We start from the raw sequence: 16,070 nt of genomic DNA, 5'->3' as shown, positions 1-16,070 counted from the left end.
CTCTACAGCCTGCGAGCCACAACTACTGAGCCTGCGTGCAACAAGTACTGAAGCCCACGCGCCTAGAACCCGTGCTCTGCAACAAGAAAAGCCACCACAATGAGAAGCCCACGCACCGCAACGAAGAGTAGCCCCCACTCACCGCAACTAGAGAAAGCCTGCGTGCAGCAACGAAGACCTAATGCAGCCAAAAATAAATAAATAAATTGATTTTTTTTTAAAAGTTATGGAGGATAGATTTAGAAGGTCTGAAGGAGGAATCCCAGAGGGAAAAAAAGAGAATGAAGAGGATTCAAAGAGCCAGGAACTATTCCTAAAAAATTTGGACTCAGATGATTTCAAAAAGCGGCTAATCCTTATTCTGTTTAAACTATTCCAGTCCATAGAGAAGGAATATGCATCAATTTTTTTACGAAGACTCATAACATTTACCCAAAATCAGGCAGAGATAAGACAGAAAGAATAATACAGACTAACTCACTTATAAATATCTATGCAAAACTCCTAAATAAATAGTAGGAAAGACAATCCAGCATTACATTAAAATAATCATTTATCATGACCAAGTGGAGTTTATCACAGGAATGTAAAAACAATTTGACTTTTTTTTAACCTAGTAACATAATTCACCCTATTAACTGGCCAAGGAAGGAAAAAAAAGTCACTTTGGTATATGCTAAAAAGGTCTTTTATGTAATTCATCATCCATTATTGATTTTGAAAAGTAGAAAAAGAACACTACCTCAAAATGATAACCATGTAAACTATATATTCTGGAAGCATTTTCTCAAAATCACTAAGAAGAAAAGCATGTCTGATATCACCATTATTATTTACTATTGATCTGAAAATACCAACAAATGCAGGTTAAGAAAAATATACACAAATTATAAATTAATTAAATACTAATTAAAGACGTTACATTAGAGTTATAATTATTTTAGAAAATATTATGTTTTAAGTTTCATTGGCCTATGCTAAATCCTTTACACACTTACCTCATTTAATCTATACAACTCGAAGAGGTAGATGTTAGAGTCTCCATTGTACAGAAAAGGCAATGGAGGCTCAGAGCGATTTAGTGTGTTGCTCAAAGCCACCAACCAAGGAAATAGCAGAACTGGTAATTGATCCCACACCCTTCTGACTCTAAAACTATGTGAACTTAAACAAAAGGTGTACTTCATGCATCTTCTACAATTCCTCAATTTCAAAAAAAAAGACTCAATTGCATAATAAATTTCTGTAGATTTACAGAGAGGAGATCATTTTATTATCCCATTTATTCTAACAATAAATGAGGTAATTTGACATTTTAGATTAGCAACAAATATCAAATATTTAATTCTAATTTGAACCTGTTTAGAAAAACGGTCTTGTAAAAACTTTTCTGGCACAGGTAATTTTTACCTAAAGGAAAATTCAGGTCATTTAATAGAAAAAAAATCCTGGCAAATGATCACTGGGGCCAATGAGTCTAAATATCACTTTAAAATTTTCAACCTCTATAATCCCTCTGCAGCAGGCATTTTTGAAAGGTGGCAATAAGGAATCACCTTACCGAGAAAGTTCTGGAAAATGTCAGGTTTCTCTTTCCAAGCACTGCATGAGTCACTGATTTTTCAAAACATAGTGATATGAAAGCTTAGGAATGGATCAAGACATTGTTGGGAATTGCTGTTTCCCCAAGAGCTTCAGAAAAGCCTATAGCAAGATAGATACCAGGATCCGGCAAACTTGCCTTTCTTTTGCACAAGAATATCAAGGCATAATTTCAAGGCCTGGAAAAACGAATAGTGACAGCCACTATTCTTCATCTCCTCTTGGAAGAGACCCTACCAGCTTTATTTAGTACTAGCATTTTGTACACTAACAGCAGAAAATAATTACCACGGGTACTCTCTACTTGATTGAAGGAACCACTTTTCTCTTGGAGACACTATTACAGTGAACCAGACATGTTGATTTCCTGGGTCTCTATTTTGTTACCAGTATCTTAGCTGGCTCCCTTTCAGTCCCCTGTCTTGATTAAATTCAGGAGTTGAGGAGATGCCAGTACAGGTACTGGATAGTTAGGATTCTGAAGGTTGGTGAGGTCTCAAAAATAATACTCAAGTCTATAAAATGATATTATCATGTATTTTCTTTTCTTAGTCTTAGATTAGGAAAGATAGTTAAATAATAGTTAAAGGAACCTGGGGGTTTATCCTTCCCCCTTCCCACTGCCATACAGCTCTGAGGTCTTTTTGACCATCACTAAACCAAAACAAGCCTAATTTATTAATAAGAACTGACATTTTTAAGTACTTAGACCAGTCACATCCACATCACCTTATATGGATTGTGTCCATTATTATTGTTCTCATAATAATTCTATGAGTTTCTTAAACCTAAGTGAACAAGAGAATCTCCAGGGGAACTCTTAAATGTGCTTTATTAGAGGTGTTTATACCTTCTCATGAAAGATATTTTAGTTTGGGGGCCAAAGATATTATATCTTATTCTGTCCTTCCTCCATAAAAGCCTGGAGGAGCATAAAATAATGTAACCAGGTGTTTCCCACGTAGCTGGATCATGGATTAACAATCATCCCGTTGAGATATTATTCAGTGAAAAGAGTTTAGGATGAGGGGTCAGATGTTTTGAGTTTGTTTTGCTTTCCACCCGCTAGGTATTTGATTTTACACATCATCGTGCTATACTCAAATCGACTGTTGTGTAAGATAAGGAAAATAACCTAATTCTCACACAGCTGCCCTCAGATTAGTTCAATATTTTTCATCACCTAGAATGTGCAGACTCTGAATCTTTATTCATTGGGTGAATGGAGAGATGGATAGATCAGTGAATGCACTTCCCAGTTTTCCCATCTCATCTTCTGCTTTTCCTCACTTCCATCTGATATATGGATCTTGTTACTATTCTTCAAACACACCAAGCTTCTTCCCACCTCAAAGCCTTTATACTTGCTCTCAGGCTGCCTGAGCCCCTGGCTGATTCTTTTTTCAAATCTCACCTTCTTAAAGAGGCCTTTTCTGAACTCTATGTAAAATTGCCAATCGCTGGCCCCAGTTACTCTCAATCCTTATCCTGCTTTACTCTCTTTATAAGTTTCAAAACCATTGATAATTATAGAATATATTATTTGTCTATTTGTTCACTAACATCTTCCTCCCTAAGAATGCATTGGATCAGGGACTTTGTTTTGTTCACCTGGTTGTATATTAAAAGGTAGTGATTGTTATGAATGCCCCCTTCCTGACTTGCAGATTCACACCTGTGAGCTGGCAAAAGTTTGAGGCCTTGAGCATGCAAACTGGATGGAGATCTTTTTCACTGAATGTTCTAATGGATATCCTTAAAGAAAGGGGGTACCTAATTTAAAGGAGAGGGAGGCTCTTTTGCACATAAATAGATACGTATCTCAAAAAGAAATGTTCTCTCAACTCACTGGAACAGATAAGTACGAAGAGTTATATTGTCATTCCCATTTCATGATAACTCCAAAAAAGTGAGTTTATAACATGCTGTTTTGATTACTAGTTTATGTAACAGTTTTATTAAGATGATTCCAAAGCAATATGTTCCAAAGTGGTTTATATGAGGACACTAATAAAGCAGCATACCAAGCAAATAGACCAACTGTTATTTGGGCTGCTAACATGATTCGTTTCCATTGTCATTTTGAAGACTCTCCAAATTCTCAAGTCTAACACAGCTCAGGAAAACCAAGAGTTCTAAATTCACAAGTCACGTCAAAGGCAAGGTCATCAAATGCTAGGACTTCACCCTTTAGTCTCAAGAGTACTTTCAAGGATTTCACTGATTTGTATTTGGTAATCAAAGCAGCAAACAGGAAAATCATCAGCCTTTCTCCACTTGTTTGAAGGCACCTGACAAACTTTTTTCTTAGGAAAGTGAGAAATGCAGAAACTTCTTTATCTGCAAATGAAATGCACATAGGGTGTAAAAGGAATCTAACAGATATTTACTTATAAGTGAATAGATATCCTTGAATTGCTGCCCAATTACTGCATAAATTTCTCCAGGATGTAACATGAGCAGACAGATTCTTACAGGATTCCTGAAGAGTCAAGAAAAATCATAAAATTTAAGGTTAGCTCTGTTCTAAACTCATTATAGGTCTTCTCTAGGAGTAATGCACAAATTAGTCTTCACTCTTGAAAGAGCAATTAGGAAATTATAGAACAGTTAAGAAAACCTTAAGTGGATGACAGCAAAATAGTGATTAAATAAGTAGACCAATAAAATAAGCCTGAAGCAGTAAATGTGTTCTTGAAAAATTGATTTCCTTCACAAATTTCTCAGAGGTAAACTTAAATGTTCATTATTTGGCCCATAATATGAAAAGAGGACAATCAAAGGGGGAAGAACTAGAGATCAATTAATAATATATATTGAGCAGCTACTGTGTGTCCAGAAAGAGGTCTGGGGATACAGATATGTCTCCATTAGGCTCAAAAGTTGTCAAGAGAAACATAACTAGCAAATGCCAAGTTTAGACAAATTTAATATTTAAACAAGTTTAAGCACTGGGAACCTGGAGTGGTTAGGAGAGTTGCTGAGGAAGGAAGCAGCGGATAGTTTGAAGGGAGGAGAAAGAAAAGGTCAAGAGAGAAGGGAGAGGTGATGAGTAATGAAATCTTTGCAGACAGATATGGCCCTTGACTTCAAGGAGATCTCCAAACTTCAGATTACCTGCATGGGCTGTGAGAAATGGCTGCAAACACATAAAGGGAGGAAAGACAAGAGGTAGAGTAAGTGCAAGAAAGAGAGAAACACCATGTTGAGAGCACTATTCCTTCTTTCCTTCATTTGACAAGTATTTGTTGAGTACCCACTTCTAGGAGCTAGGAACAATTCCAGACACTGGGTCTGTAGTATTAACCACAAGCTGTGTGCCCTCATGCAGCTTCCATTCAGTGCAGAAAAACTAGTTAAAGGAAAAAGACATAAACAGTTGGTTTTTAAAAATGTCAGGAAGTGAATGGAAAGAGAAAAGAAAAAGAAAGTCTGTAATATTTCTATAGTACACATTCTCCATCTTTTTTCCAAATGGCTGCTATTTGTTTTCTAGGCATATTATTGCCAAAAATTCACTTATTAACTTCTTAAAATTAACTTTCGTTATGTGCATTCTTAGTGCCCTTATTTTGAATTAATCAGTTTAAAGCATTAACTACTACAAAGTAGGGTATAGAGTTCGTCACTTCAAAACAATTCAAAACTTGACTTGAAACTGCATATGTGGAAGAATATATCTCACTAGAAAAAAACTGAATCCTAAATATGTGTTATAGCAAAAGACCAGAATTTTCATAGGATTCCGACATGGATTTATTTGTTGCCAATCTTCTCATAATTCTCCTCAACACTTCACCTCTTCTTATTCAATTTTCCTCCTATTTCTCTGTCATCACAGTAAATGTCACAGTCGCCTGTGACTTTACCCTCTCCCAATACTGACTTTGTAGCATTCCTTTTGCGTACATTTGTATACTGTCCACTGACATTGCTTATTAGCCCCAGACCTCATTCCTTCTCTGATTAACACAACAGTTTCCAGGGTCCCCTTCTGCCAATCATAGAATTTTGGAGCCTGAAGGGACTCAACTTAGCAATGCACCTTCAAAGCCATCTTGGCCTCTTTTTCCTGGTCAATCCTCTTAAAGCAGGCACTTGCGGTGTTCTCTAATCAAAATCCTTCCATGGCTTACGACTACCTCCTAAAGACAGTCCTGACTCCCTTTTCTGAGCATTTAAGGCTGTCTATGTATTTTTTTTTTTTTCCCGAGGCACCAACGTGATTATCAACCTTACCCTTCCCATTCATTGACTCAAAAGTATTCTTCGAGCCCCTCTGTAATTGAAGCTGTGCTAGAGGCTTAAGATACAGTCACAGTTCTGCCCTCTAGAGCCCTCAGTTTCATGGGTTGTGGGGAAGGAGGAAGGGGATGGGACAAGTACATGAATAACCCATTAGGTGTTCAGAGAGGTGGTGACAGAGGTTGCTCAGGGAGCACCGGACTCAAGCATCTGATCCTGCTCTTTTGTTGACCTTGCTTCATCAGTGCTGATTAAATTAGTTTGTTACTAAAACATGGTCCCCTCTTGTCAATCCTCCCTCATGATCTTCCTTCTCAGTAGGAAGAAGGTCTTTTCTCTGCTTTTCTCTAGACCCAAATACATCTGGTCTTTCAAAGACTAGATCAGATGCCAAATAATCCACGTAGATTTCTTTCCTTAGTCTTCTAGTCTTAATATGTCTTGTTTAGTTCTATTTCCATTCTCATTCTAATCACACCCTTGCTTCTATTAGAGTTTATTATCAAATCCATGTCTCTTACTACAACTGTCTACCTCTTAAGAACAGCAACTGTGATATATATATATATATATATATATATATATATATATATCTCCCTTCCCCAAATAGGTGTCGATGAATGTTTCCCCAGCTAAAATAATAGGGAATACATTGTACACCAAACAATTCTAAAATGGAATGATGAGGGGATTAACTGTACAATGTGATCCCCACACACTTGTAGTAAAACTGTCACATAAATTACTGTAAAAATTCACAACAGTAGAGGAGAGAGCTACCACTAACAGACGAGGATCCCCAGGCTCAAATTGAAGGGGTTAAGCAACTCTATCTGCAAGGGGGAAAAATGATTCTTCATTTGCCTTCATTAAAGACTAATTTTAGGTCTCTTGGTAATTAAATGAACACATTGTTTATGCTCCATACACTTTCTGCCCTGAGTCTTGGAAAATACATGAAATTTCCAAGAATTAAAGTTTCCATTAACACAAGTGCCAAATCAAGAGGTCTGACCTGTGGGAGAAAGCACATTTGTCTTTGCTGGCTCCTTTTCAAAAAGCTACAGAAAGATATTTACTGTATAACTTTCTTGTGCGCAATTGCTCTGTTTTATCATTGAGGCCATCTAGACAAGACCGAGAAGCTGCCACGTTTCAGAAAGCCACCAATTACTGAAGAACGACGGTTTGAGTTCTGAAGTGTTGACTGCAGTCCCTGTTCGGGGTAAAAAATTTTTTATTGGAAGAGACTTCGAGCGGTTTTCTTCTTCCACTTTTTTTTTTTTGTCGTAGTTGTGTGTCTGTGTGTGTATTTAATTCCCTGAGAACCAGCTTTGGCTGGTGAAGAAATACGTCAATACGAAGTGGGTTTCAGAACACTTCTTCCACTTATCCCTACTAGACGGAAATTTAATGTAAATCAGTATGTGTGCACACAGCCTAGACGCGTCAGAAGACTATTTTCTGATCTCTATATCTGGTTTTATGTAACCTGAAGTAGCACAGATATCTACCCAGGTTAAAAAAAAAAAAAAAAAAAAAAAAATCTCTTTACGTCAGTGAACTCGAATTCAGAAAGTTCTCTCCCCGGAGCTGGGAGCCTTTTAAAGACATGCGTGTCACGCTGGCTGCAGGGGGTCGCAGCTACTGGGAAAAGGGCTCGTTCTCCAGGCCCCGCCCTCCACCCCCCGTCGCCCCTCCCTCCTCCCCGGGACTCGCCTCTCCCCCACCCCCTCCCTCCCTCATCTCTGCAATTTCGGCCTCAGAGGTCTGGCGCGCGTCAAAGCCCGAAGTGGGAGGCTGATTTGTGGACATCACCCGCCCCCCCCCCCCCGGTTCCTCTCCCCAAGCCTCTCCTCCGCCGTCGGCAGCGGCCAAGGGATAGAGCCGAGCAGGGGGAGGGGAAGAGCGACACCCATCCCCCTTCCTCCAGCCCTCCCCGCGTTCAGATTCAGCTGCACCTTTTATTATTTTAACTCTTCTCCCTAGGACGCGCGGCCCCCGGATCTGTCCCTCCGGCGGTCGCGGTCCCCGCTCCCGCGCCCGGAGATGGGACAGCGAGGGACCTGCTCGCGGTCGGCCGGCGTGTGCGGGGAGGTGCGGCCGCGGCGCCCGCTGCCCAGAGTCTGTAAGTTTCAACGCTCCTCTAAGCGGAGGGGAGGGGGAGGCTGAACGCGTCCCCGCAAATGATTGAAAATGCAGACCACGGGCGAGGTTGACAGCGTCGGATGGAATTTCGGGGCACACTCTTTTAATTGACTCTCTCCGCTGCCCGCAGGCTATTGTCCGGGGTTTTTCCTGCAGTTTGTATGTTTGATCCCTTCGTCGTCAAGAAGTTTTCAAGCTATTACATTATGATTTCCACTGGGATTTTTTTAAAAAAGAATGCAACTCACACTTCTTTCAAATTTAAAATACCTCTACGTGATTTTCAGGTTACATAGCACATTGCTTATTATTATTTTGTCGAATTACAAGAAACATTCATACTGCGCAGGAGCTCACGGCCTTTGCCTATTTCTAAAAATAACAGAAAAAGAATTTCCCCTCTTTACTTTTAATATTGCTACATCATGTGAATAGTTTAGTAAACAGATCCTTAATTTTCCTCATAGACGTCGCGTGCTGGTATCCTTGCACTAATCTACAGACGCGGGTAATTTCAGAATTATCACTGAGCCCGCTGTTTACAGGAAGGCTGCTGGTTTTGCTGAACTAAGGCTGTGCTCTTATGTGTTCAAAACGATAAGGAATATTAAAACAGTTCTGGTTCAGACCAAGTGATTTTCCCGGGATCCAAGAACTCAAGCACTAACTAGGCTCGTGTTTAGATTGATAAGATCATACCTTTAGCTTTGCACGTCACCTGGAATGTATAGACACACCCCTACGTGCAAGGACTGAAGAGGTGAGGAAATAGGGGGGGAAAATTTTAATCTTCGTTTCCCTGCTGCAGGACGGGTCCCGAGGGAAGGAGAGGCAGGTCGGAGACAGGTGTACAGGCTGGCTATGGTGACGGCACGATGTTGGCCAGAAAGAGCATCATCCCCGAGGAATATGTGCTGGCGCGCATCGCCGCGGAGAACTTGCGCAAACCGCGCATCAGGGACCGCCTGCCCAAGGCCCGCTTCATCGCCAAGAGCGGGGCCTGCAACCTGGCGCACAAGAACATCCGGGAGCAAGGACGGTTCCTCCAGGACATCTTCACTACCTTGGTGGACCTGAAATGGCGCCACACCTTGGTCATCTTTACCATGTCGTTCCTCTGCAGCTGGCTGCTCTTCGCCATCATGTGGTGGCTGGTGGCCTTTGCCCACGGGGACATCTATGCTTACATGGAGAAAAGTGGGATGGAGAAAAGTGGCTTGGAGTCCACCGTGTGTGTGACTAACGTCAGGTAAGAAGGCAGCGGGATGAGGCAGGGGTGGAAAACAGTACAGAAAAAAAGATGAAACTGTCCTTTCTCTCTTCACTCTGTTATTTTGTTGCAAGTGAACTAAAGAGTTTGTTTCAGTACCTTCGGAAGCAAAAAAGTAAAAACATAACAACAAAGCCAATCCAATGTATTAAAATTCTTTTCAGATGCAGCTTTATGGATGACGAGTCTTTGGAAATGTAGCACTTCAATCCTTTGAGCTGGCCTTGAAAATATTATACCAGTTATTTAAAAATGGTTGTGGTTCAAAGGATTCCACAGAGTGCCTTCCTCAAAAAAAACCACTTACTGAGTTTTCAGTCTGAAAAAGCTGCTGTCCATAGTTCCAGCATCCACAAGGCAATATCTCTGATCAACAAAAAATATTGTGCAAATGCTAGTAATGTTTTTCCACAACTTCTCTTACCAGTGACATTTTCAGAAATAATGAGAAAAATGGGAAAACACTGGTGGAGAGGTGTTCCAGATTAAAAAATAAAAATCCACCAGAAATGAAATAAGCATAAGCCTTTCTTTATCAAGATTATCTTAAATAGCTGATTGCTTGCATTGAATTCCAAAATTATAAGTTATGCTAAGGTTCAGAACTAGAAAAAAAAATATTTTTTAATGGAGATGGGTCCAAATTTTTAATGGAAGAGATTATGTAGAAGTGACTTAATGTTGTGGTTTTCTCTAAAAGTTTTAGTAGGATAGGAAGACAGTTCTTAGATTGCCCTGATTTTGCTTTTTTCTCTTATATCGTAAATATTTCAAAGATAAGTAAAGTGAATTTGATTTCAGTGATTCTCCTCTCATAGTTTCACATGGCCTAAGAACATTTACTTGGAGTGATTTGTCTCTTGTTTTTGTTGGAAGATGGAAAAAGATAATATCAATTGCAAAAATATGCACTCTGCAGCGAAACATTAGTAGTAATACTAGCAACTTTTCCAGGACCTTTTCTCAATAATGTTCCAAATTCACATAATTCATAAAGCAAAGCAACTGAGCAAGCACCATTCTTCCAGGAAACTGTAAAGAATAAGACCTTTGCTGACCCTGAAATCTTATGAAATTAACATACCACTGCAAGAAGCAGAAACTCAGACTGTAAACTTGTCCATCCTTCCATTCCCTGAATAGTTGCAATGCCAGCTTATCAAGGGAGGTTGCAGTATTTGTCGTAGAGATCACATGCCACAGATTTCAGCTCAGATTTTGAGGAGAAAAAACTAAATTGAATCGATCCATTGCCTTTACCATGGAGTTAGATATTATTTTCGTGTCTTAAACTTGTCACAAACTTTTGGCTCAAAGAAAATATAGGTGAAGAATGTAGGTGATCATCAGTACACCAAATATAAAGGAACAAAATACTGTGTTTAACAGGTATATGTAGGTCAGATATCATTATCTATAATATTTCTCTTTAAGAAATTTATTGGCACTGATGGTGAATCATTTTCGTATCAAGGTACATTTTTAATAAACATGAAGTAGATACACATAAAAAGAGATAAAAGAAACACAAATGATAAACCTTAGAAAAGTAAAGGACAGATTTTATTCACAAGACAAATATACTGGCTTTTCCTCTGGGAAAAAAGTCATTAAGCAATTTATTAAAGATATGTCATCAAAAGTGAGATATCTTCAATGAGTTTGTAAAAGAACTTGACAGAGTGCACTGGTTATTAAAAGCTGTTTTACTGCTAGCTTTTATTGTTCAACAGGAGGTGTTCTGAGGCATGTTTATCCCCCTGATGGATTCCTGCTGGTTTGAACATTCAATTCACTATGAGAAATGGCATCGCAGATACAAGGAGACACACTTGATTTTATCAGTATGACAGTTTTAGCATTTTATTTATTTATTTTTCATTAGGTGATTCTCTAAAGCATATTTCCTTTCTTAAAATTTTTATTAAAATATAGTTGATTTTATCTTAGCATTTTAAATTGCACTTCTTACCTAAAAAAATATTATTGGACATCTTGCAAGATTAAAATCTTACTGGTTTTATTTTAACATTGTGGTACTATTTATCCTTCAATGCAACATACAATTTAATCTTAACCAACCGTACATAATACTTTTTCACCAAAAAAAAAAAAAAAAAATAGAAACAGAAAAATCTCTGTTCTCTCCCAAAGGGGATTTAAAAGATGACTAATAATGTGTCTAATTCTTTGCATTTCCTTTCCTTTCCTTTCATAAGTTCAGTATCTCACCTTGTCATCAGAACCAGAACCAACTGATTGTAATGAATATTCTCCAGTGTATCCAAATAGCATTTAACATTCTCCTTCCAGGCTGGCTCACTTTCCCTTTCATGTGGATGACTTTCTAACATGAGTCAGAAAATAAACCAACATATTTCCTCTTCTAATTCAGCCTCACTCCCTCTGTAGCAGAACAAATGAGCAGTTAATCACTTTCATCTCTTGAGGTTGTTTAGCATGACAGGTGTTCATAAAAGGCTGGGTCTTGCACAGTATAGTGTTTGGAAGTAAGTTCTTTCATAAAATAAACAACATACACAATATGGCACATGAATGACCTCTTAAGCCGTGAAAATGAAACATCTGGGCATATTCATCATTACGCTGCTCCCTGAAGCGTGTATAATTAGAAATCAATGTTGTATCCGTGCCCCTTCTCTGGGGTCTCTTCTTATTCTTTGCCATGTTTTTGGATCATTCAGTATTAGCTCATGTGTAGCTAGTGCAAAAAGCAATCATTGCTTTTCATGAATCTTTTTAGCAACAAAAGAGGTAAGAAAGGCAATTTTCACACTCCATTTAAAAGTTAATTAGAAGAATCAACTATGTTTCAATTAAAAAAATAAAAAATAAAAATCCCTGATTATGAACCTGAATAGAAAAAAAGCACCTGCGTGTGCTTGCCTACCATTCACAGTGTCCCGCCAAAGTGCAGTACTTGACTTAGTATTCAAATATTTAAATATTTGGTCTCTCATTGTGTGTGGCATCAATACACAGCTAATACTTTGACAGATGGTCTCTCGTCTATAAAATTAGAAAAGTTTGAAATTGGGGTGTAGGGCAAGCACAAGACTAAGACTCTTTCTATTAAGAAGCCACAGCAGTGTAGGATATGTAGTTAAATGAATAAATTAGTGATAAGAATAACCAAATGTGGTGCTTCTCAACCAGGGGAGATAAATCAGAATTATCTGCAAGCTTTTTAAAAGTTTTATCCAGGTCCACCCTAAACTACCAAATCAGGGTTTACACTGAGGTAAGGAAGAGAAATGCAGTTCGAAAAAGCTTCCCAAGAAAACCCTGACACTTGTTGGCCCCTTCCCTGTGCTTCTTTCAAAGACTAGGCCAGAATTAAGAGAATTCATGTTCTTATTAATTATGTAATCTTGACACAGTCACTTATCTATCTCTACCTCACATCCTTCCTTTAATAACTTTGGTATTCTCTAGATCACTTAGAGAACAAAATGAGACAATCAGTAAGAAAACATGTTTCATTCCAAATGACACAACATGTTTTTTTTTAATTAAAAATACTAGTATTTTTGAATGATGTGCTTTGTACCACTCTTTAGCACTGTGCTTTCTCTATATAAGGTACACAATCAGTGTTTGTTAGGGAGTATGACTTTAAAGGTTGTAAACAATAAAAAGTTCACTTATTACTCAGTACTTCCCATATGACTCAAGTCACTTAAACACAGATAGGCAATAAATAATAGATATCAACCTGGAAGAAAATTTCACAACGTAAAATAAGCCCATAGATATAAATATGTCCAGGTATTATTTTAATGCTTTCACATAAACAGGCCCATCATTACATGATTTGAAAACATTAATAGAAGTGTATCCCAGAAGCCTGGAGGTAGATGCATGCAGAGAGAGAGAGAGAGAGGGAGAGAATGAACAAGTGCTTGTGTTTAGAACTGGACATTTGATACATTAAGTTGGATAGTCTTTCTAAAAGCCTTTTATAGCCTTTGGACATGGGACTTCCCTGGTGGCGCAGTGGTTAAGAATCTGCCTGCCAATGCAGGGGACATGGGTTTGACGCCTGGTCCAGGAAGATGCCACATGCCATGGAGCAACAGAGCCTGTGTGCCACAACTACTGAGTCTGCGCTCTAGGGCCCGTGCCCTGCAACAAGAGAAGCCACCGCAATGAGAAGCCCTCGCACCACAACAGAGAGTAGCCCCCGCTCGCCGCAATTAGAGAAAGCCCACGTGCAGAAACGAAGACCCAAATGCAGATTAATAATAAATAAATAAATAAATAAATAAATAAATAAATAAATAAATAATTTTTAAAAAATAGCCTTTGGACATTGACAGATGAATGGATAAAGAAGATGTGGTGTGTCTATATCTATATCTATATATACATAGATATATACGTACAATGGAATATTACTCGGCCATAAAAAGAATGAAATAATGCCATTTGCAGCAACATGGATGGACCTAGAGATTATCATACTAAATGAAGTAAATCAGACAGAGAAAGACAAATATATGATATCGCTTATATGTGGAATCTTTAAAAATGATAGAAATCAACTTATTTACAAAACAGAAATAGAGTCACAGACATAGAAAACAAACTTATGGTTACCAAAGGGGAAAGGGTGAGGGAGGGATAAATAAGGAGTTTGGGATTAACATATACACACTACTATATACAAAATGGATAACCAACAAGGACCTACTGTATACCACAGGGAACTATACTCAATATCTTATAATAACCTGTAATGGAAAGAATCTGAAAAATAATATGTATGTGTGTGTGTGTGTGTGTGTGTGTGTGTGTATATATACACACATATATATATATATTTTTTACTTCGCTGCACACCTGAAACAACAAACACAACACTGTAAAGCAACTATACTTTAATAAAATTTTTTTTAAAAATAGCCTTCAGAGGAAGAAAACGCAAAATTTAACTTAGCCTGTTATTTCGTGTTTCAAAATCTGATCCAATGGCATTGTTTTCTGGTCTCATGTCTTACAGGTCTTTCACCTCTGCTTTCCTCTTCTCCATTGAAGTTCAAGTGACAATTGGGTTTGGCGGGAGAATGATGACAGAGGAATGTCCTCTGGCCATCACAGTCCTGATCCTCCAGAACATTGTGGGTTTGATCATCAATGCAGTCATGTTGGGCTGCATATTCATGAAAACAGCCCAGGCTCACAGAAGGGCGGAAACCTTGATTTTCAGCCGGCATGCGGTGATCGCAGTCCGAAACGGCAAACTGTGTTTCATGTTCCGCGTGGGCGACCTAAGGAAAAGCATGATCATTAGTGCCTCGGTGCGCATCCAGGTGGTCAAGAAAACCACGACACCCGAAGGGGAGGTGGTGCCTATTCACCAACTAGACATTCCCGTTGATAACCCCCTTGAAAGTAATAACATTTTTCTGGTGGCCCCTTTGATCATCTGCCACGTGATTGACAAGCGCAGCCCCTTGTATGATATCTCCGCCACCGACCTCGCCAACCAAGACCTGGAGGTCATCGTGATTCTGGAAGGAGTGGTCGAAACTACTGGCATTACCACCCAAGCGAGAACCTCTTACATTGCTGAGGAGATCCAATGGGGCCATCGCTTCGTGTCCATCGTAACCGAGGAGGAAGGCGTGTATTCCGTGGATTACTCCAAATTTGGCAACACCGTGAAAGTAGCGGCTCCGAGGTGCAGCGCCCGAGAGCTGGACGAAAAGCCTTCCATTCTCATCCAAACCCTCCAGAAGAGTGAACTGTCCCACCAGAATTCTCTGAGGAAGCGCAATTCCATGAGAAGAAACAATTCCATGAGGAGGAATAATTCCATCCGCCGGAACAATTCATCCCTCATGGTGCCCAAGGTGCAATTTATGACTCCAGAAGGAAATCAGAACACGTCGGAATCCTGACAACAACACAACCCCCAGAAAGTCTTTGATAAGATGTTGAAGAGTTTCTACAGGGCACAGACTGAAACAGAGATGGAACACAATAATTTGTCCTTCTTTATCTTAATGCACTAAATGATATGCATATTCCAACAGCAGCACTTTCTGTGTCAATAAACAGTAACACACAAGGTGGAGGGTTCTTGGCTCACTTGTTTCATCCATGCAGTATTCGCAGAGATAGGCTTAAGTTATGGAGGGGAAATGCTCTCATTTCTCTCAATTTGAAACCCAAGAATTACATTAATAGTAATAGACCTTGAATATGAAAGTGGACCAAGGAATGACGCTGTATGGAATACTTAGCGGGTGACACCACAGTTGTCTCTGTTTCTATTGTTCACTCTGGAAATGTGATAGAATGGGCAGGGGGCCCCAAAATTGTGTTTTTCCTTTCTCTCTTTCTCTCTCTCTTTTTTTTTTTTTAACTGCACCGGGTAAGAAACCTGAGACAAAAACTGCTTAGTTTTGTTTTGTTCTGTTGTTTATTTTTTGTTTATTTTTTAAATATTGAATTTTATTTTTTCTCAAATTGGATATTATAAGCATAACTAGTATTAGGAAAATTACACTAAAATTTTAAGCAGGGACATCTGTGAAATTGGAAAACAACAACAACTGAGATCAATTCTAGCATGTTTCTACATGAACGTAATTGAATCCAACTAGAAATCAAAATTCCTATTCCATTAAATCAACTATTGTAGTATAAGGCTCAAAGTTTCAAAGCTAGAAATCACCCCACAATATGATTGATGAAGCAAAGTTCCTGTTAACTTCTCATTCAGAGCCTTGAAAACATGAATAGAAACTTGCAAATCTATTTTTGGATTTCCCAAAGA

General features: G+C 38.8%; 1 protein-coding gene across 1 annotated transcript; it reads left to right on the top strand.

Moving 5' to 3' along the window:
* Positions 1–7,897: 7,897 nt before the first annotated feature.
* Positions 7,898–15,349, top strand: KCNJ8 (potassium inwardly rectifying channel subfamily J member 8). The gene is made up of 3 exons (XM_068560729.1): positions 7,898–7,975; positions 8,804–9,244; positions 14,289–15,349. The coding sequence occupies exons 2-3, from the start codon at positions 8,871–8,873 to the stop codon at positions 15,187–15,189; spliced, it is 1,275 nt and encodes a 424-aa protein (XP_068416830.1). The 5' UTR covers positions 7,898–7,975; positions 8,804–8,870; the 3' UTR covers positions 15,190–15,349.
* The last annotated feature ends 721 nt before the right edge of the window (positions 15,350–16,070 follow it).

Source organism: Eschrichtius robustus, chromosome 13 (genome assembly GCF_028021215.1).
Source record: "Eschrichtius robustus isolate mEscRob2 chromosome 13, mEscRob2.pri, whole genome shotgun sequence".
NCBI classification, from domain to species: Eukaryota; Metazoa; Chordata; class Mammalia; order Artiodactyla; family Eschrichtiidae; genus Eschrichtius; species Eschrichtius robustus.
The sequence above is the reverse complement of the archived record's forward strand: the minus strand, read 5'-3'. Positions and strand labels throughout refer to the sequence as shown.